The sequence below is a fragment of the Phoenix dactylifera genome, chromosome 9 (assembly GCF_009389715.1).
Source record: "Phoenix dactylifera cultivar Barhee BC4 chromosome 9, palm_55x_up_171113_PBpolish2nd_filt_p, whole genome shotgun sequence".
Lineage (NCBI taxonomy): Eukaryota > Viridiplantae > Streptophyta > Magnoliopsida > Arecales > Arecaceae > Phoenix > Phoenix dactylifera.
This window is the reverse complement of record NC_052400.1, coordinates 20,528,019-20,550,057: the sequence shown is the minus strand read 5'-3', so window position 1 is coordinate 20,550,057 and position 22,039 is coordinate 20,528,019. Positions and strand designations below refer to the sequence as shown.

Below are 22,039 nucleotides of genomic sequence, written 5' to 3'. Positions count from 1 at the left end.
GGTCCGTCCGTCCAGTGTGCCCCTCCTTTTGACGCGTGGATGCAATTTGTCCGCTCGACGATCTGATCGGGCTCATGGGGTCCATGGATGATCGGCCAGTGGTGTACGTGGCATTCTCCAGCACCGTCGATGTCTATCAGAAAAGAGGGGGCGTTAGTGGACCGTCCATTTTGACTACCCAACATCAAGACGTGGCATAAACTAAACGCTGGCTGACGTGGGGGTGGGAAACGAGCTTAGCAGCTCGAGCTCTCGTCAAGCTTGATCGAGAGAGAGAGAGAGAGAGAGAACACTATTCAAACTGAGTTCAAAACGGAAAAAGCAAACTTGGACCGGTAACATAAGTTTGAAATTAATATCAAATCGAGTAAAAAAACAAAAAGACTTGACCCAGCAGAATTCGACTTGATTTGACTCCAAAGTACGTGAATATATGTATATACATGTATTTATGTATTATATGAGTTTACATGATATTATTGGATTTTAAATCCGGTAATCCTAGCATTAGAATCCCTTTAAACATGAATATTTATTTTTCAATTCACTAAATATTAATTCAAATTTAACCGAGTTCTATAGATCTTACTTAAATCAAGCTTTAATTCAAGCTTGAACCAAGTCTGGTATGAACTTGAATAAATTTTTAGTCTAATTTTGCATTTTCAATTTGATTAATTAGGTTATATTTATTTTTGGTTTAATTCCTAATTAAATTCGAACTGAACTTAAAATAATATCAAACAATCTCAACTTCAAAGCTAAAGTCCAGATCTTATGGCATGCTTGGTTGACACGTCCATCGAATCAACAGCAAGGCCGTACGAGTACCTTGTCATTGTTGTAAATATGAGCAGATGGGGAGGGTGCGATGGGGATTGAATTATGGACGGTCTTTCTTTAACGTCTAGGTCTTGGGGGTTGGATGAGGAGGTGGCCATGCTGACGAAGAGAGACATCTCTTGGTGTGGGAGAGGATAAGATGTGCCCGAAGCTTTCGGTGCAAACAAGGTAGGGGCAATGAGGGGGTCCCACGTGGACGTCGATGTCTTCTTCCGCCATGCACGAGCACTTGCCGTTGCTTGCGGGCAACGGATCCTGGTGGGGAGGGCGTTCACGTGGCATTCCAACCAAGGTGACAACAGTGCTTTCTTCCTTCCTTCCTTAATAAAAGGTTTGTAATAATAGAAGAGAGAGTCATCTTGGGTTCTTTTGAAGCTTTCGCGACGTATTGTGGTGCGGATGTTTTGTCTGCCATGTACCAAAAAGAGGGCTGCCTCCCTCCCAAATTGCGTATGAGATAAAAAAAAAGAAGCCAGACTCCATGAGCAAATTAGTGCATGCGAAGTAAAGCTAGGAACTGGCCCATCCCAATATACCATTTACTACTCACCGACGTTGACAACCATATGCAGCATCTTGGATTTGCCATTTTGTCTTCACTTGCGCAAATCTTGCCCTTCTGGAGCCAGATAAATGTTCTCCATCCAGCGACTGCTACGTGTTCCAGCTTCTATTTATATATGTTAATAAATCAAATACATGTATATATAATATATTATTTATTTATTTATTTGTAAAAGCTATTTGCTGTCTGATGATGCTAGATTAAAGTTACGCAGAATTTTTAGTGAGCCAGAAAGCACCATCTTGCTTTCTAAAAATTTGGATGGAATAGAAATATTTAGTAAAAAAAATTTGAAAGTTATTTTAGCTTTGTCAAAAGTTAAAACAGCTTTTTTGTAACAAGCTCCGAAATAAAAATTCTTCGAAAAAGCACTTTTAGTATGCGTCTAAAAACTATTTTGATTCAAATAATATTTTTCTTTTTAGATTAAAATATTTATAGTAAAATATTATAATTATAAAAAATATCTCTTTATATTATAGAAATATGCTGGAGTTCCAACAAAAAAAATAAAAAACCAAAAATTAGTTCCTAAAAATATTATATTAATAAAATATTAATATATAATAATAATATTCATAGTATTTTATATCTTTATTATTATATTCTATTATAAAATATAATATTATATTATGTTATCTCATAATACATTGATAGATTATGTTATATAATATTAAATTATGCTATATTATTATGTTATAGTATACGATATTATATTACTATATTATAATAATATTATATTATATTACAGTAATATTATATTATATTATATATTTATGTATCAATATATATACGATATTTTATAATATTTTGTTGCATAATATTATGCAATAATTTTTATAATTATTTTATCGTACTAAAAATATTATTATTTTTAAAATACATCAGCGGCTCACAAAGAGTGGAGGCCAAAACTTAGGAAGGAGTGGAAAGTGCAAGGTGGATGATCCGCACCTTCGGTCTACTGCCAGATGCCGCTCTTGATTCAGGGCACTCGTGTCACCATGGGACAGGTATAACTGCTGATCCTGCCTCCCTTTCGAGGTCCACGTGTCAGAAGATCCACGGTTTGCTGGCCGGGGACAGCGACCTGCACCCGTCGTTGACCCAGGAACTATTGGTGACGACAGCTAGCCGGAGGACCTGTGTCAGCGATGTCCGGCCTTGTCATCTCTCTCTGTCTGGGTCTGAGGTCGATCGCTTCATCTCCGGGACAACGCCACGACGACGAACCTTGTGACGAAATCGCTTCACACCTTTCGTCTTCTGGGAAAGAGACGTCGAATCTCCCGGCGGCGGGGACCACCATTAGCTGTCATTTTTCGCTAAATACGGAACATTCTGTGACTCTGCGTGATTCCTTTTGCTACCTTAATATATTCATCAACTCTTTTTTTTTTTTTTTTTTTGGTAAAAGATAGGAGAGGGGAGGGGGAACCCACCTGCGTAGCAGCCCTCATTGGGCTCATCTTCCAACATGAAATATTCGATCGTAAATTTTCGCGTACCCTTCTCAATCCGTGGAAAATTTTACCGGACTATCTACGTGTGAGTACGTCACCCCAAAACCACCTCAGTACAGATGGAACGAAAGCATATCCACACACAGCCATTCAAATATGAGACATGCGGTCCTCTAATTTAATCGACGTCTACGTATTTCGAATCTGGACAACTCAGATGGAGCCCAAGCCTCGTTGCCACCAGATTACTACTTTGGTGGCGTTATGACTCGGCTCGGAAACTTATATTGATCAACTTTTACTCTGGTAGTCTCTCCTCCCATCCATGCCGTGATGACCGGGTCACACGTACCGGTACTGCAATGCCGTCGCACGAGCTGGGATCTTCGCATAAGAGGCACGTTCTTTTTTTTAATTAAAAAAAAATTCGTGGCCTGATTAAAGTGCGCACTGGCTCGATACCAAGGCCCAGCCCCCTACGTTGACCCTAATTGCTCACGTTAATCATCTTGCTCCAATTATATATAGGAATGATATTAATTGGATTTCTGTAACCATGTCGTACAGTTTTATTCTTCCATAATAAGCAAATCTATGGGGCAAAATATGTTTGGATTTGGATGCATAAAATACTTGCCCTTAATAGGCAAAGATGAAATTACATTAATTAAATGAATGGTTATTCTATCATATTTGAATCTTTTATAATGGAGAAGCAGAGCCTTTGTTTTGGTTGGATGGGCAAATGTAAGAGAACTACTGCTACGTGTCTAATGTATCCTAATCCACGAGGATTACTAAATTTGTTGCAGATCACTTTGGCCGCCTGGTATGGGATGGACAGCATTTGAGTGCAAAATCCATGACTGGTGAGGCCAACTCACGCATAAACTTTCAAAGGATATAGCTTTCAAACCTTTCACTTTGAGAGTTACTAGTAATTTCGAAATGATGATGGAAGATGTTCATCTACTAATACTGAAGTGGCATGCATAGGCATCAAAACTGGTGCAATATCAAGCAAACATTGTTTTTTTTGAATGGACGATTAGGATTTCATCTATAATCGAAGCTTTTAATTATCATCCATTACCTCTAAATTGTTTACGCATACGAAATCATGTAATTTAGAGACATCTTTATCTAATTTCTTAATATTTGATGCATAAGCTAGAAACCTCCTTATTACATGATTTTCATTGTATAATAATTTAAAAATAATAGATCATATCTAATAACTTGAATCAACGATGTGAGATGCTTATCATCTAATTTGAAAATGATATAATTTTAAAAAAATTATACCAAATATAATTTGAATCTCACCCATATTTATTATATATAGATAAATAAACTAATTAGAACATTATAATAACCTATTTTATCCAGAACAAACATATCATTCTTTTTTTTTTTGGTACATAATAGAAGAAGGAATAAGAAACCTCACCCGCGTAGCAGTCTCCATTGGGCCCCCCAAACAGATCATTCTTTGCCGATCGTACCTGGCACTCGAAATAGTGCAACTTGTTTTCTCCACCAAGGATGATTTTGTTGTGTACCATTGTATAATGACGTCTAGGTGCTCAAGTTGATGGTGCCCATGACCTAACTAGCACTTTTCCTTGATCATTCGGAATATATGGACATCTGGTCCACAAGAGTTGCTAAAGGCAAGTAGTGAAGGAAGAGATGGAGGAACAGGAGGTTCAAATAATGATATGGAGAGATGATGTCAGATGGATCACCAAGTGATTCTACTTCTTGCCTGTTTATACGGTGGTTCTATTTCTTGTATTATTATATACTGAAAGCAAGTAGTGAAGGGAGAGATGGAGGAATAGGAGGGGCAAGAAATGATACGGAGAGATGATGTCAGATGGATCACCGAGTGCTTCTACTTTTTACTTGATGATATGATGGTAACACCTGACCATTTTAGGCCTTTGTTTTGGAAGGTTAAAAACTTATATATGAATCTATATTTTTCTAAAGAAATATTTTTTAGCAATATTTAGACAAAAAATAATTTATTATGTTTTTTTATGTATTAAAGAATGACTTTAAAATCTATTACTCATTTTTTTTTATCTGATAAGTTGCTAAGATCCATCCATATTTTTCATAATATTCTTTATTATAAAAATATTAATATATAAAACTATATTATATTATATTATATTATATTACATATAATATAGATATTATATGCTATATTATAATATATTAGATATAATATGATGTATTAATATATTATAATATACTATATAATAATAATAATATACTGTATTTTTTTAACATAATATAATAATGTTATTGTTATATTATATTATAATAATAATCTAATATACTATGATATCATCATAATATAATATAATACAATATATTAAATTATTTTTATATTACTTATTATTATATAATATAATAATATAATATATATTATTATATTATTATATTATAATTAGGGGTTAGGAGTATTTTGGGAATAATTTTTCTAGCGCATGAAAAAATGACTTATCATCATTTTAGATGGGCAAAACTTTCTCTATTTTATGTAAAAATAATTTATTTTTTAAAGAAGTATAACGATGCGAATAAGTAGTCAATAAAAAAATTGATTAATTTTTTTATAATATTCATCTACCAAATAACAGGCCCTTTTGGTTTTATTGGAAGAAACGCGGGCTACCGAGCCAAATATTAAAACTCACGCATATATATATATATATATATATTATTTTTAAAAAAAAAATCTTTGGAACCGCTCCCTCCTTCCGTTTCTTTCCTTCTTCCCTGTTCCCTCTACCCTTTTCATCCAATACAAACCCAAAAATACAATTTTTTTCTTGAACTTCTTTTCTCTTCGTAGATGCCATGGAACTCGAGGCCGAGGTCGGAAGAGGACCGGAGTTGGTGTTTGGGCCTTCCTCTCCTTGTGCCTCCTCGGCCCCATCAGCGATGATGCTGGGTGCGACGACTCCCGTGGGGATTTCAGGGTCTCTTTCGAAGTAACCGAGAAGAACCCCATCTTAGTCTGTCGCATCAGCGGCGGGGAAAAAGGGTTTTACCGGAATTCAGAGAAGGGCGAGCTCCGAGCTGGGGACCGGTTCTCCTTATCCCTAAAGAACCCTTCTTTCTTCGTTCCTAGGAGGAGCGAAGGAATGGAGGAGGCGGCGGAGGTGGAGAAAAGGGTCTTGGATGCGGTGGAGATGAGGGAGAGGAGGACTCTAGAGAGGAGAAAGGAGAAGGAGAGGAGGGCGAGGGCGGAGGCGCCTGGAGGCGAAGGAGATGAAGAAGACGCTAACGGAGGACTGAAACTAGAGCTAGGCTCCTCTTGACGTTTTCTAGATCGACCCCGTGAGAGGTTAGATTGCTTATTTGCTCAAGTGTTTGGGTTTTTTTTTAATATTTTTTAAATTTGTTTTGTATCAATTAAAGCTCAAATTTTGTGTTTATCCCGCTGGTTCCCATCTGGTATCCGGCCTTATGAGTTCCAGGAGAATGCTTGTGATTAGCTAATTTGAATTCCATGATTCGAGTTTGGATTCTTGGCGAGAGGTCATGAATTCGATAATTACCCAAAGCAAAAGATTCGTCCCATTGGAGGTTGGAATTGGTTCCTTGAGGATCCAGGAGGGGATGGTGATGATGATGAACTTACCCATGAAGCAACTTGCCCAATGAGGAAAGTTAGGAGAATGCAGACGTGTGTTTAGTTTCATATCGGTTATTCGTTGGGTAGATCTTGGATAATTATGCAGGATAAAGAAAATCCAAATAATATCTTATGGCTAGCCTTTTTGGGTGAGGTCCTTAGTTGTTACGAATGGTATTACAGCGGACTCGGTTCGTAATTTATGTGGACTAGGAGGCACTGCAGCACAGATTCATTGAGGTTGACCACATGCTAATTGTGGTATTTGTGATTAGATTTGAATGAATGTGAACGTTTGACGAGGACGTCGGGACTTGAACGAAGGAAATATGTGAGCACGCATGCGGACGTGTGTTTAGTCCCACATCGATTATTCGTTAGGTAGATTTTGAGTATTTATATAAGATCAAAGAACCCAAATAATATCTTATGGCTAGTCATTTTGGGTGAGGTTCTGAGTTGTTACAGAGGCGGAGGCAGCAAAGACGAAAATTGGAACGGGGAGAGTAAGGAAGAGAAGGTATTGGTTGCAAAATTTGGAAGTTGTAAGAGACCTAACTACCATACCAGATCTAAAGATGCTGAAAAAGGTGCAGTGATGCTTTAGGTGGTAGGCATTAGGGGTGGCAAAATATGACCTGACCCGCCAACCCGACCCGTGTTCGACCCGCCATAAACAGGTTTGGGTTTGGCCTAAATAGGTTCGGGTCGTAAACAGGTTGACCCGTTTAACCTATTTATTAATTGGGTCGGGTACGGATTTTAGATATCTGACCCGCTTAACCCGTTTAACCCATTTAATATTTGTTGGATCAAATTTTCTGGCCCAAAAAAAGCCCGCACGCCGCTCGGCCCAATTTCACCGTGACCTCCTTTCTCCCTAGGGATTTTTCCGATTTTATTTCAATTTCACCCACAGTGTCCCTCTCCCGACTCCCGGTCTCCCCTCTCCTCCGCCCTCTTCGGATTCTTCACCTCCGCCCTCCCCTCGCCTCTCCTCCAGACCTCCGCCTCCGCCCTCTCCGGATTCTTCGCCTCCACCCTCCCCTCGCCTCTCCTCCGGACCTCCGCCTCCGCCCTCTCCTCCCCCTTGCCGACTACTTCCGTCTTCTCGTCAACGGCGACGACAGCAGGGACCCGAGCAAGCCCACGGACTGCGATGGAGGTAACAACGCAGCAACTCAAGGGTTTCGCGATCCGGGGGACAGTCTCCATCTACTCGGCGAGATCGATCTCGTAACTCTAGAGCCGAGGCTTGGAGGGATCGTCGGGGTTCCAGGCTTCTAGTGGTAGATGGAGAAGGTCCTCATCCGCTTCGGCTGGGCGGACGGGGGCTCGGATTGGGAGGAGTGGGCCTACGCCGGGACCAGCCGCGCTGCCGTGGACGAGGCGACAATGGGGAGCGGCGGACTGGTCGGGAGAAGGCAGCGGGCGGCGGCGATGGGGAGCGGCGGACGGGTCGGGAGAAGGCAGCGGGTGGCGGTGATGGGGAGCGGCGGATGGGTCGGGACTCGGGAGAAGCCAGCGGGCGGCGGCGATGGGGAACGGCAGATGGGTCGGGAGAAGCCGAGAAGGCAGCGGGTTAAAAAGGTCCTCTTTTATTTTAAGTATTTTATTTTTGGTTATTTACAGTAATATTTAGTTAAACGGATAAGCATAAACCAACCCGACCTGTTAAATCCACCTGTTTAATAAACAGGTTAAACGGGTCGGGTCGGGTGACCTGTTTATTAAACAGGTCGGATTCAGGTTGTAATTTTTGATCTGTTTAATAAACAGGTCAGGTTCAGATTTATACTTTTCTGACCTGTTTAACATCTGACCTGACCCGTTTATGCTTGACCCGACCCGATTGCCACCATAGTAGGCATCCTGCATTGCTGAAAGATGTCAAAGCTCAAAAAGATGAACATATTGAAGGGGATGAAGAAGATGAGACTTTAGGAGGTTTTATCATTGATAATGACGAGGAGGAGGAAGGAGACGAAGAAGAATCACTGGCAGAAGATTTGGAGGAACGGTACAAGTTCTTAGATTCTTTGCCTCGTGAAGTTTGAGTGGGTGAGTACTGAGCTAAGCAAGTTCTTAGATTCTTTTGTGTCACATATTATTGTGTAACCATGTTCTCAAATTAGGCAATCTTGCATTATTCATTTATAGTATGTATTACTAGAATTTAAGTGCTACATACTAGTTAGTGAACTGCAAGTACTTCAGATAATGTCATACATGGATCTTATAATCAAATGATTGCTGTATTTTCTTTTCAGGTTCTATTTCCTGGGGTGCCCAAACTATAAAATTCACCCTTTTGGTAGAAAACTTATGAATATATCATTTACCATGGCATTTGACCCATATAGACCGAGCTTGTTGAGTTAAAAAAAAAAGAAACCTCAAATTTTCATTTGTCACTTCTATACCAACCTAATTTTATTCTAGGATATCTTTATGACATCTGACAACATCCCTCTTGATCTGGTACTGTGGTTATGGGGGTTGGATAAGGCACTTACAGAGAGTTTGCAGCTGCATCAATTGAGAAATGGTGCAACTTGTTCGTCATATGGCCCCATCACATCTGCTACCTATGTACACTATGCTGTTGCCTTAAATTTAGTTTGATCCATCAACTTATAAGCATCATTCAGATTTCTCTGATCAAGGATTGAATAGTCTCATGGTAGGATTAGATATATAGACATGTTCATGTCCTTTAGTTTGTGGTTTTATAATGTGAAATTAGATCAATTTTTAATGACCAAGCCCTAGATTTGTTTTATAAGATTGAATAGATTGACATTTCGGTATACATGATGATAGGTGTATTTATTTGGTGAAATTGAATCCATTAACAGGCCTTGATTTTAGTTCATTTTCACTTAAATTTATGTGCTTGTGCATGCGTTAGTGTTAGAAACTTGGTTTAAATGCGAAACTCTGTTTATTCGAGTACACCTCCAATTACATTTTTTAAGATTGAATATTGGCATAAAGCCCAGCATCAACAACGCATTACTCCAGGACCTCACAAGTGAAGAAGAAACTCGAGTGGTGTAAGCAGGCTGAAAAAGGTAGACGCTTGGACCCAGCAGACTTCTCCTTCTGCTTTGTGTAGCCTTTTTGCTAGTGATGCAGCTCACTATGCTCATGCGAGAACAGTATGAGCAGCCGATTTACCAAGAAAACAAAAAGATAGATGCTCTTTCTCGTAGATGCCTCTTATGCTGAGTTCCTCTGCTTCAACTATGTCAGGCCTGTTTTCCCATGCAAGGGAACATAAGGAAAACCTTGGTCCCTGTTTCTCTCTTTCACCTCCTACATGGGGGAGGTCAAGAAGGCAGACCTTTGCAAATAAACTTTGTACATAAAACCTCAGGCTTCCTCCTGCTTTACATCAAAAGGATTGAATATTGGCATGTACATCTATATGCGATGATACTTATGCTTATTTTGTGGAACTGAATCCAAGTTTATAAGGAAACCTTCTTTTAAGTTCAACTATCTTAAATCCATATACATGTTCAGTAACTAGTGAATATGCAGGTCTTATAGATTAGACTGTTTTATTCTGTGCAAAATGAATCCAAATAGATAAGCAGGCCTATCTTGTTTGAATTCCTAGACTTATTCTATGTGCAAGTGGGTCTCATATTCAGAGCTCGAATTATTTTGTGAAACTCAATGTAGCTACATCAGTAGGCCTATTCTTTATTTCGTAGACTTGAATATATTCACATATGCAGTTCTTATGCTTACAGCTGGATTTATACTGTGAAATTGGGTATGAACTGCATGGTCAAAATTTGCTGGCTTTAGTGGAAGAATCGGATTCCCACTACGCATGCTGGTCTTCGTTTTACCTTTGCTTTTTTTTTTCGGAATATAAGAATATGTGCCAGTATGTGAGTTCTGGTTATTTGTTTTACATCTAACCTCAGAAGTATAGGCCTTGGCGGAACATATTTCTTTGGATTCAGGTGCCTTCATTACTTTGGGAGCACAATTATGCAGTTCTAAGCTTGCAAAATATGCCAATGAAATTGTGAGGATCCGTGCGGGCGTGTGTTTATTCTCACAAATAATCCAGGATCAAGGATCCTAATAATACCTTTCAACTAGCTATTTTGGATGAGATCCTGGGTTGTTGCAAATGGTATTAGAGCAGATCCGGCCGATAACCTATGTGGATTAAGAGACATTACAACACGGATCCATTGGGGCTGATCACGGACCGATCGTGGTGTTTGTGATTAGATTTGAATATATTTCAACCCTTAGCCTGATGAAGACGTCAGGACTTGAACGGGGAGAGTATGTGAGGATCCGTGCGGGCGTGTGTTTAGTTCCACATCGGTTATTCGCTGGGTAGATCTTGGGTACTTATACAGGATCAAAGAACCCAAGTAATACCTTCTGGCTAGCCATTTTGGATGAGATCCTGGGTTGTTACAAAAATAGTGGTTATCTACGACAACACCAGGACTATAAAGCATTTTAAGAGCAAATTAGGTAGACTGGTGTATTTAACAACAAATGCACTCATGTGGGTGTTGGTATTTATGTAATCTCTTCTATATTTTGTATCCACTGGGATGCTTACAATGTTTTATGTGCACAAATAAGAAAATATGTGAAGATATAGATGCAGATCGATAATCATATTCTGCAACTCTTCGAACTTCACAAGTAGAAGCTCTGTTTGTTTTCCAACTCTTGAGTGCTTTTATTCATTGCTTCCTCCAATTCGTTCTTGTAATGACCCCTTAGCAACCTTAACCTGATAATTAGATATAAAATAGTATGATGTGCATAACCAAGAAAAAACCTGCAACATATGATGTGCATAACAAAGGAAAAACCCACAAGACTGTTCATTTATGCACTGCATTGCTGTGATAAAAAATCTTAAAATTTAGTCCACTGCAAACCCAAGATGTTAATGAATTTGATGGCAAAAATGCTAAGATAATCCTACCTCAAAGTTTTGAACAATAGTAATATAAATTTGATGGTAAAAATGCTAAGATAATCCCAAACCATAATAACATGTTACAGTTGAAGTTCTAATTGTCTTTGAAGCCAGAAATGTGCTGTTGTTGTTCATTATTGTTATTTTGCATAAAAAGAAAATTGTAGTGAGAAATTCCTACATGTGTCAAACAATTGGCTTTAGTACCTTTCTCACATCATCATCCTTCGGAGGCAACTTTTCCTTTTAAATCTTGTTATTGAACACTTCATCTCTATCTACTTGAATCTCACCACCAATAATTCATAATCCTCTCTATGAAGCTTATCTACGGCAATATGGCATCTTTCATGCCACAATCCCTATTGGTTCAACAATCTCCATCCCTTAAAATGGGATCAGTTTATGAATAAGCAACCTTCTTAAGTAATAAAGTTAAAATATTTACAAAAAAAGAGAAAAAGAAGAGAAAAAGAGAAAGAGAGAAAATTGATTTTATTTTTCTATTCCAGCACATTCGATACATTTCAGAAGTTATATATATTCGTGTACAGACTCTATATAAGAAAAATAATATAAGCTGATATATGATCATGTTAATAAGAAAAATAATATTCGCTGATACAAAACTAACAAAATTATGCTAATAAAAAAAAATAATACTAACTGATACAGAATTATGATAATAAAAAATATTATAATTTGATACGTGATTTCTAAAATTATACTAACACAGCCAATCTCGCGGGGGCTCTGGAATCTATCTCGCCTCCCCGCATGCAAAACCCACGGATGTGGTCTCCACACGTGTCTGAATAAGGGTACGACATGTATGAAAGGAATGAATGTTCGTAGTACTGTCCCACTTAAAGGTCGCCACTTTTCTCCTCACCTGACAGCCACGTCATTGATTCCAATCGCTGGTGTTCCTCCGCACTTCACCTGCATCGTCCGGAAGCAGCGCCTGGTCATCGAAGATACCCGCGCTCAAACTTTCCACGGGTTTTCTGGTCATGCGATGTCCTGTTTGAAGACTTGAAGTCAATTCGAAGTCTTGAAGTCAATTCGAGATGGATTCCACAAACACTGCTTTAGAAGTCGGTTTATGGTTTCTTTGGTACAAAATTCAACACAATTTTCCTAGCCCTTTGGGGCACAATCAATTTTAAGATTTTTTCTAGTTATTATTGCAAATTGATGGCATTACTTAAATATTATTTAGTTTTACATTGAAGTTCCGTGCAAATCAATGTGGTTGGCTGATAGCTCGATTTGGTTTTATTGTGATTAACATGTCGCATGTGGGACGTAATAAGGATGGGCCTGTATGTTGTTACCTGTATATATCAAAAAGGAACATATATTATCAAATATATCCATCATTGTAGGAAAATGTGCCGATAGTTTTTTTGCTGTTTATAATCATGATTAACAACTTAGAATATCAGTTAAATCAATATCATGATCATCCAGTCTAGCTGCATAAAAATATGAATTATGTTGCTCCGAGGAGTAATTGGAACTTATATGTTCCAATTTCATGCATGAAAATGAATGCGATGATAGAACCAGTTAAGAAAATATGAGAAATGATCTATATCTATCATTTGTGCTTACTTGCTAAGTTGCATATTTTATTTTTTAAATATTTTTTATTTGTTTTAAAGCATTTGATATGCAAAAGTGTGGATAGGATGAAGTCCATTTACCACCAACATTGCACTTTCATTTTATACTTACTAATTAGTCAGAGAATATATCACATTAAATAAAATAATTGATTGAGCTACTTTCTTGGATAAAAAGTGCAATCTATCCAAAAAGCATCAGAATCTTACATGGCCTCCTTCTATATAGCAGAACATTTTGATGAAATGTTGTGGGTCAATTTGGTGATTGCCTCTTTATATTTTATCTTCTTATTTTGTTGGATGCATTTATCCTACATCAAGGTAGGAGCGGGCTTATCAAGCGAATGGGAGAAAAAAAAAAAAGTTATGAGAATAATTAGTTAAATACTTAAATAGGCTGACCCCTTTTCCGGGTGCCCATGCATGCACTATCGGTTCATCCTTCCCTCTTACGTTTTCTGTCCTTAGCTCTTTTCTTTCTCCGACCAAATAAATCCAAATCGTTTCCGTGCTCATTCTCTCCAATCTCCCCCAGTTTCCATTACCTTCCATCCCTCTCACTCGCTTCTCTTTTCCTCCTGTTCCATACAAATCTTCCGCTGTATAAACGCCGCACATGGAAGTGAGCCACCTCACCGCGGCGACGGCTTTCTCGGATTCCGACAACGGCAGCACCGTCTGCTTCAGCGACGCCATCCCCGCGGCGGCCTCGGTGGTGGAGTCCGCCACCGCCGACGTGGAAGCCCTCCGCCGCCTCTCCGACAACCTGGGCTCCCTCTTCCAGTCACCGGACTTCGACTTCTGCGCCGACGCCAGCATCGCCGTTGCCGGGAGCCCCCTGCGCGAGGTCCGCGCCCACCGCTGCGTGCTTTCCACCCGGAGCCCCTTCTTCCGGGAGGTGTTCGCGAGGCGGGAGAAGGGGGTGCCGGCGAAACTGGAGCTCAGGGAGCTGGTGAGGGACTTGGAGGTCGGGTACGAGGCCCTGGTGGCGGTTCTTGGGTACCTCTACCGCGGGCGGGTGGGCCCGCTTCCCAGGGGGTTTTGCTCGTGTGTCGACGAGGAGTGCTCCCACGAGGGCTGCCGGCCCGCCGTCGATTTCATGGTCCAGGTGCTCTATGCCTCCTTCACCTTCGAGATCTCCGAGCTGGTCAACCTCTTCCAGGTGAGGCCACAGAACTGGTTTGTTCGATCTTTCTCTGGCTTCTTTTCCCTGTTTTCTCGAAGTTTTTTCTTTTTTGTGTAGCTTCGAGCAAAAAGATGAGTTCTTGATTGGGTTCGGAGTCTGTTTTGGCTGGACATGGGTTCTCTAAATATTTGATCTTTACTTCTTGCGCTCGCAAGGTTCTCGGCTGTGTTAAGTAACGGTTTGCTTACAAATGAGTTCTTGATTCGAGTTTTAAGTTATCTTCCTGTTTTCTTGAAGTTTTGCTAGGCTTTAACTTTAGATTAATTGATTGTATGCTTTCTCTGTCGGGTCTGAGACGACCATGGAGTTATATTCTCTAAAATTTAATTTTTCTTTGCTCTACGCTTTTATTTACTTCTTGATTCTTTTGTGTGTTGGGCGGTTCGAGATTTTAAGCAATGTTTGCAAAAATGAGTTCTTGTTCTGATTTGCTTTCCCCCCCCCCCCCCCCCCCCCCTCTATTTTCTTGATGTTCCCACTGTTTCTATGAAAATGTTGTCTTGAGAATGAGTTCTTGATTTGGTTTCGGTTGATTTTGGAGGCGGGTTGTCTTAAATTCGATCTTTGCTGCTTGCTGCTACTTGTCTTCCTTCTTTTCTTGATGTTTTAGTAGTTTTAAAATAATAGGTTAGCTTAAAAATGAATTCTGGATTGGGTTTGAGTTGAATTAGAAGGTGATTTATCTGAAAAACAATTATCTTTTTCTTAATTGGATTTTAGTAAACAGTGTTTAGATGGAAGATGATCTATTTACATCTTTGAGGATCGAAAGGAGGAGGTGGACATTGACTAACAATCTTTACAATGAATTGGAGAATGAACTTTATTGATAGTTCAATTTGTTTCAACTTTCATATTGCTTCATCATTTATATAAGCGCACTCCTAACACTGGTCACAACCAGCAAAGATTATGAAATTGGCATCGTGGCCCTGCAAACTTTCCTATCTGAGATATATGCTCTGTCACTGCAAAGTCTTCTTTCTTTTTCACAACTTGTATTTTTGTTTAGATCTTCTTTTTCTTGACCCTTCTACATCTGAACCCCTTATCAATCTGCATCCTCCTCAAATTAATTGATCAATACATTTGGATCTGAAGCTGATTGCAGGGCTGTTTGACATGGCAATATCGTCGCTTCTGGATTTAAGCTTGACCTTAAGGCAAGCTTTGCAAGCTCCAAATAATGTCCTTATGAACTTGTATTAGTGAAACCTATGTTGCAAGTATGTCTTAAAAGATATTGAAATGACGTTGTAATTTACTGAAGCTGCACTATTATATGGAAATTGCAAGTTTGGTTTTGACTAAGGTTCTAGTTTAGCAAAGCGTGTGTTGGGCCTTCCTGGGTGGGTTGAACTAGCTTAACCCTATTCCTGGAACGTAGGTTTCTTGATTGATTTTATTGTAGTGGTTAAGCTATTTTACAATGTCTATAAATTTGAGCAGTAGTTTCTCTTTTTGATTGTTGTTCAGGGCTTTGAGAAGATGGTAAGCTATCATCTTTTTTTTGTTTCATTGCAGAGACACCTTCTTGATATTCTTAAAAAGGTGGCTATAGATGATATACCAGTGATTCTAAATGTTGCGAATATGTGCAGTAAATCTTGTGCCAGATTGCTTACCAAATGCATCGAAATAGTAGCCAAGTCAGACCTGGATTTTATCACACTTGACAAGGCATTGCCTCCAGATATTGTCAAGCAAATAATGGATTTGCGTTTAAGTATTGGAATAGTTTGGCCTGAAATCAGTGGCTTTCCTAATAAACATGTCAAAAGTATACATAGAGCTCTTGATTCAGATGATGTTGAATTAGTCAGAATGCTGCTAACGGAGGGACACACCTCTTTAGATGATTCGTATGCACTGCATTATGCTGTAGCACATTGTGACTCAAAAATAACAACGGAGGTTCTGGATCTTGGACTTGCAGATGTTAATCACAGAAATCTGAGAGGTTATACCGTACTTCACATAGCTGCGATGCGTAGAGAACCACAAATTATTGTGTCCCTGCTAACAAAGGGAGCTAGACCATCTGATCTAACATTAGATGGAAGAAAAGCACTTGAAATCTCAAAGAGACTTACCAAGTCTGTGGATTACTATAGGTCTACTGAAGAAGGAAAGGCTTCTCCCAAGGATGGGTTGTGCATTGAAATATTAGAGCAAGCTGAAAGAAGGGACCCACTAATAGGAGAAGCTTCTGTTTCTCTTGCGATGGCAGGTGATGACCTACGTGGAAGATTATTGTACCTGGAGAACCGAGGTGATTTATTTTTCTGCCTGCATAATTGTTTTGCATTTTTATCCTTTGGGGAGGAGTTTTGCATTTTTATCTTATAACTGCAAACTTATGTTTTGATTGTACTCTATTAAATTGATACGCACACATTCATGTAAGTTGTTGCTTTCACATTGCATGTCATATAGGATATAGTACTAATATCTGTTATTTTTGTTAGGTAACATTGCAAGCAACCAGTATCTTATATTTCTCATCTGTATGATTCTGAAGATAAGTTAGCCAGATATTTTAGCTCTGTTTTCAGATTGTCAACTGAGGATTGGCAATCTTTGATCCTTGCAAACTACTGTTTGCAAGTCCCCGCACTAACTATACCGCATATGAATAACAAGAAATTCTTAAATCATATCTTGGAGCATAAAAAGTGAATTTTACATAAAGAAAATTGATCACCGATTACCGATTAAAACTAACAATATTTGTATGAACATGAAAAGTAGTGCAGTAGAACGATGGAGAGCAGCGTAAATTATGATGTTAGGTTGGTTTTTATTGATTGATGATGCACTTGATTATTCTTGTATAATTAGTTTACTAATAAAATGTCGAATTGCTTATGATTTCTATAGGAAATAGTTGTCAAATGTGTGGGTTAAGTGTGGGAATAAACATGCTTTAAGGTGAACAGTGTGATGGATCATACACTTAAGCTTTAGGTCTTGGTGTTTGGGTCAAGGATCCTGAGCGAAGCATTTTGTTTCTATGAACTTTGTGTATTATGGACCAAAGTATGAATACTAACAAAATCATTTTCATTTACATGATCAGGCAAAATTATGATATTTTAAAGAAAAAATGGCAGATTATGTAATAAACATATGGTACATAGGGTGGCTATAGTTTGGGTCAGGTCTAGGTTTGAATGGAGTTGATCTCGCATACACATAATCGAGTGCTTCACCCAAACCTGATCCAACTGGCTTGTGGGTTAATACTTTCCACCTTGAACATCTAATGCTCCATGAGCACTGCCTGACCCATCTGTATATACCTGGTAGACTCAACCCATAGTTGGATCTTAAAATTGAACATGATACTCAACAGTAAGTAACTAAAACTCTCCTATGATTTATATTATCAAAAATAGAAAGAAATATAAAACAAAGTATAAATCAGTTTGTAATTAAAATCACATGAACAAGCTCCTACTTATTAATTATAAAAGAAAACCTCTAATATCAAGCGATATTTTGAAGCATTAACAGGGGTGTTCTTTCCCAAAACAAACTTCTGAGAAGAGGAACAGAAAAAAAACTGCTATAGTCTTTTTTAGGCTTTAATGGATGCAGGGAGGCCATTTAAACATAAATCAAACCACATACTTATCATTGTATTTGAGAAATCATACACAAGACAATTTTGCTGTCTATCTATAAACTAGTGGGAAAGGTGAAACCTTCTCTCTCTCTCTCTCTCTCTCTCTTCCTCGATCTTATTTTTGTAAATGTCCCATCGCTGGCGATCAAATCAATTTTGAATAACAAAAAAGTGTGTTAGCTAGGAATTTGAACATCGTGAAGGATTAGTTATGGTGGAACCCTGTGACGGTAGTGGTCCAACATTGTGGTAATGTGGAAAAGAGTGAGTGATCCATCATTTGATTTGTCACCAAAGTGGCATCGTGGAACTACATGATGTGCTATGTTGTAGTAGATGGGGCGCAGGGGTCAATTGGGAAATGAGAACATATTAACAGGAGTAATGACTGCTGCAGAACTTCTCTAAGCATATAAAGGCATCAGCTATCTGCTGTTATTCAGGAATCCAATTTTGTGATATTTTTTAATGTTTGTTGCATGACCATGCAGTTGCTCTTGCAAGGGTTTTGTTCCCCATGGAGGCAAAAGTTGCCATGGATATTGCTCAAGTGGATGGCACTATGGAATTTACCCTAGGTTCTACTTCAAACCATACAACTACAAATCAGAGGACATCAGTGGTTTTAAATGAAACACCTTTCAGGATCAGGCAGGAGTACCTAGCTCGAATGATAGCACTCTCTAGAACAGGTACTTATATCAGCATCTTGATCCTTTTCTCAATATTCTTTCTGGTTTGATTCCTAGAAAGTAATGAAATTAGTAATTAATTTATGGTTATCTGGCTGACAACTGGTAACATAGTTGGCTGGTTCCTCAGCCCTAATGATTTGCCTGAGGTCCAGAGTTCAAATCCTGAGCATTGCTCTCTTAAAAAAAAGGATTCTTTGATAGGAAGAGGTGAAACAGTATATAGTTTACAGGTGCCACATTAGCTTTTAACATGTACTCTCTCTTTTTCATGCATACACCGTACAATAATGTGCCAACAAATATGTCACTTGTATAGAATTTGCCAACAAATATGTCACTTGTATAGATTTTGCCAACAAATATGTCACTGGTATAGATTTGTCGCCGAGAAACTTTCAATCAATAGAAGGAAAGCATAGGCCACACCCTGATATCCTAAGGGCATGGCTAAACTATAAGGAGGGTTACTACTCTCATGGTGAATGACATATAGGAATAGAAATTGTCCATTTTAGACCAGGTTGGCTGAGGCTGCCACATAGATCAGAATTTATCTTGGAGGGAAAGAATATAGACGATGCTCGACAATGAATGTTTTTTTTATTTTTTTCCCTGGAGAACTTGGACATCTTTAAAAGAATATAGGCAATTGTCATGGACAGACTAATCCAGGGCCATGTAATGTTAATCAGGAAGAAGGAGAATGTTGTCTTTAGTGTGTGACTACACTAAAGCTTCAGACTGGAGCTGCAGCTGTTAAAGCAAGCAGTTCTTTTGCACCATCATTTTCATGCTTAAACCAAAATCTTTTTTGATAACCTTTATTCAATCAACTGATCTGAATTGATAGTGTATTAAAATATATTTTAGATAATAGATGTTCACCAAATATCTTATTTCATATCCACACTTGATCTATTGGCAGAAGCGACTTAATAAGAGTATGTTATGTTCAATATGTCGTTTGTGTTCTTCAAAAGATAGAGTCTTATAAGTTTTGTAGGGGTTGAAAAAGGATTAAAACCAAGGAATGGTTTGACAAACTTATGAACTCATACCTCCGCTTGCCCGACTCTCTAAGAAATTAATTGAAAACAAAAAACACCCACAGATGTTTTAACATTTCATCACCACCGGACTCAGAGACAATAATTCAAACAAATTAGGATGATCTAGTTCTTTTTGAGTTGGAGTTTGAAACTGTATTCACATCACATAGAAGCTGAGGAACAAGTTTCTAGACCATTCCTCTGCCATCTTCCTGCGAGACAAACGGATAATGGACGTATAAACACATATACGTACAGACATAGATACACACATACATGTTCTACATACTTGCATGTATCTGTTTATTTTTTTATTACATTAATTTACACCATGATTTTATTTTGATTTTTCTATCATTCTAGGACCGAGAATAGATTAGAGTAGATTTCTTTTGGTGGTAAGGTCGGATCTGATACTGCAGCTTGTGCCAAGGGTCTGTTCTTAATGCATGAGTAGAGAATAAACAATTGTTCCTGGTCAAACACTCGCTGTAGAGTGCATAAAGCTTAACTGAATAATGGGGGAAAATAATCCTTTGATGAAACTAATGACGAGTTAAATAATGACGTTTGCCAGTGGAGCTTGGCAAGCGATTCTTCCGACGGTGCTCAGAGGTTCTTAACAAGATCATGGATGACGACTATACAGAGCTCACTTCTCTTGGGCAAGACGGCTCAGAAGAGAGAAGGAAGAGATACCTTGAACTGCAAGATGCACTGATAAAAGCGTTTAGTGAGGACAAGGAGGAATTTGATAGGTCTGCACGCTCATCTTCATCATCAAAATTGCGGTCGAGAAGATGATGGTGTTCATGTCGCACTGATCTTGTTTGTTATATTTGTAGTACTTTTCTTTGTTTTTTTTCTTTGAACCATGCTTGTTCATTGGCTTTTCTTGCCACGTGAAGGGGATTTTTTTTTTTTTCTTTGCCCTTTCCTGTATTCAAATAACTTGAGCCTTCGCTCAAATGTTGTAAATATATTTGTTCTCTAACTTTACTCACTTTTAGGTAGATTTGAGTAGTTACATATGAACCTCTACCCCCAGATTTGCACCTTGGGCTTCTGATTCTTTCTAAAATAACTGGGCTGGGAATGTTTGGTGGACAAGATTTGAACTGGCCCAACAAATATAACACCTATATTGAACTGGTCTGTCCTTTAGGCTGGCCCAAGGCGCTATAAAAGCACATCCGCAGCCTAATCAGAACCCAAACGCGTGGCAAGTGTCATTGCCAATTTTAAGCTGCTCTCTCTCTAAACGGGATGCGAAATTTTGAATTCAATCTGAATTTGATAAATAAAGATCCTCAAAGATTTGGTTATGTTATGTGAAATTGTAAATGGGTTATCAATCACATTATCCTTATCCTTCTTGCTTCTGAATACTTGTTATGTTTCATGAATCATGATTGCCTCATTTTGGCCACACTAATCCTCGGAAATCTTACATAAAACTAGCTTATATTTCTTGTCTGCCTCACATTGATCTTAGGAAATCTTAAACAAAATTTGTTCTCCAAATAGATCCTCCAATAGGTCGGCCTTGGCTGGGCTGCAGGTTTTATTACATCTGAAAATAATAATTAGATATGCTAATTAAATTATTGGACCATATTTGTGCAGGATTGGCTAAACGGGATCATTATCGAAAGTTACCGCATAGCTCGAATTATTATAGAAGAGTAATTTCAATAAAAATTGATAATAAGTCATCCAGATTTAATATACAAACTATTAACATGATTTATATTATAAAAAAGATTTACAAATCAGAATTTATATATTTTGATGGTTCTAACCTAATTATTAAGTATGTGATGGACACTCCTCATCACGATGTCCTATGTGACCGGAAACAAAGAAGGGGGACATTCTCAAGCGAACTTTCGCTAAAAAATCTTTTTTTTTACCCGCTAATCAATTTCCCGGATTAAGGGAGTTCGAGATGGTAGGTTTTGTTCCATATTACTTGTGACGAGAGATGGAAATGGCCAAGTTCTTACTCTACCCAGGGCAAGGCCAATCAGGAGGTTAGCAAAAAGTCGAGTACATAAATGTTCACCCTAACCAACTCTTGATCAACTAGGACAGCTGCACCACCGAGTCCTCATCAATGAAGGAATATCCAAGCCTTCATCTAAAGTAGATTGATATACATAATCCCAAGAAATCAGATGCACCTTTTTTATAATTACCATCAGAGAAAATTGGAATGTCTCCATGTAACCCATGTCCAACATTTTGTCAACTGACAAAAAGGGGGATCGAAAAAGAAGGGACCGGACATTCCTGCTGGTTCTTTTCTTCAAACTACTGCCTACAGGTCAAGATATGCCATTATCCAGCAAC

The 22,039-nt window shown here is 38.5% G+C and overlaps 1 protein-coding gene across 1 annotated transcript; it reads left to right on the top strand.

Moving 5' to 3' along the window:
• Nucleotides 1-13,556: 13,556 nt before the first annotated feature.
• Nucleotides 13,557-20,681, top strand: LOC113461809 (BTB/POZ domain and ankyrin repeat-containing protein NPR1-like). The gene is made up of 4 exons (XM_039130402.1): nt 13,557-14,291; nt 15,840-16,587; nt 18,435-18,635; nt 20,265-20,681. The coding sequence occupies exons 1-4, from the start codon at nt 13,746-13,748 to the stop codon at nt 20,489-20,491; spliced, it is 1,722 nt and encodes a 573-aa protein (XP_038986330.1). The 5' UTR covers nt 13,557-13,745; the 3' UTR covers nt 20,492-20,681.
• Nucleotides 20,682-22,039: the final 1,358 nt, after the last annotated feature.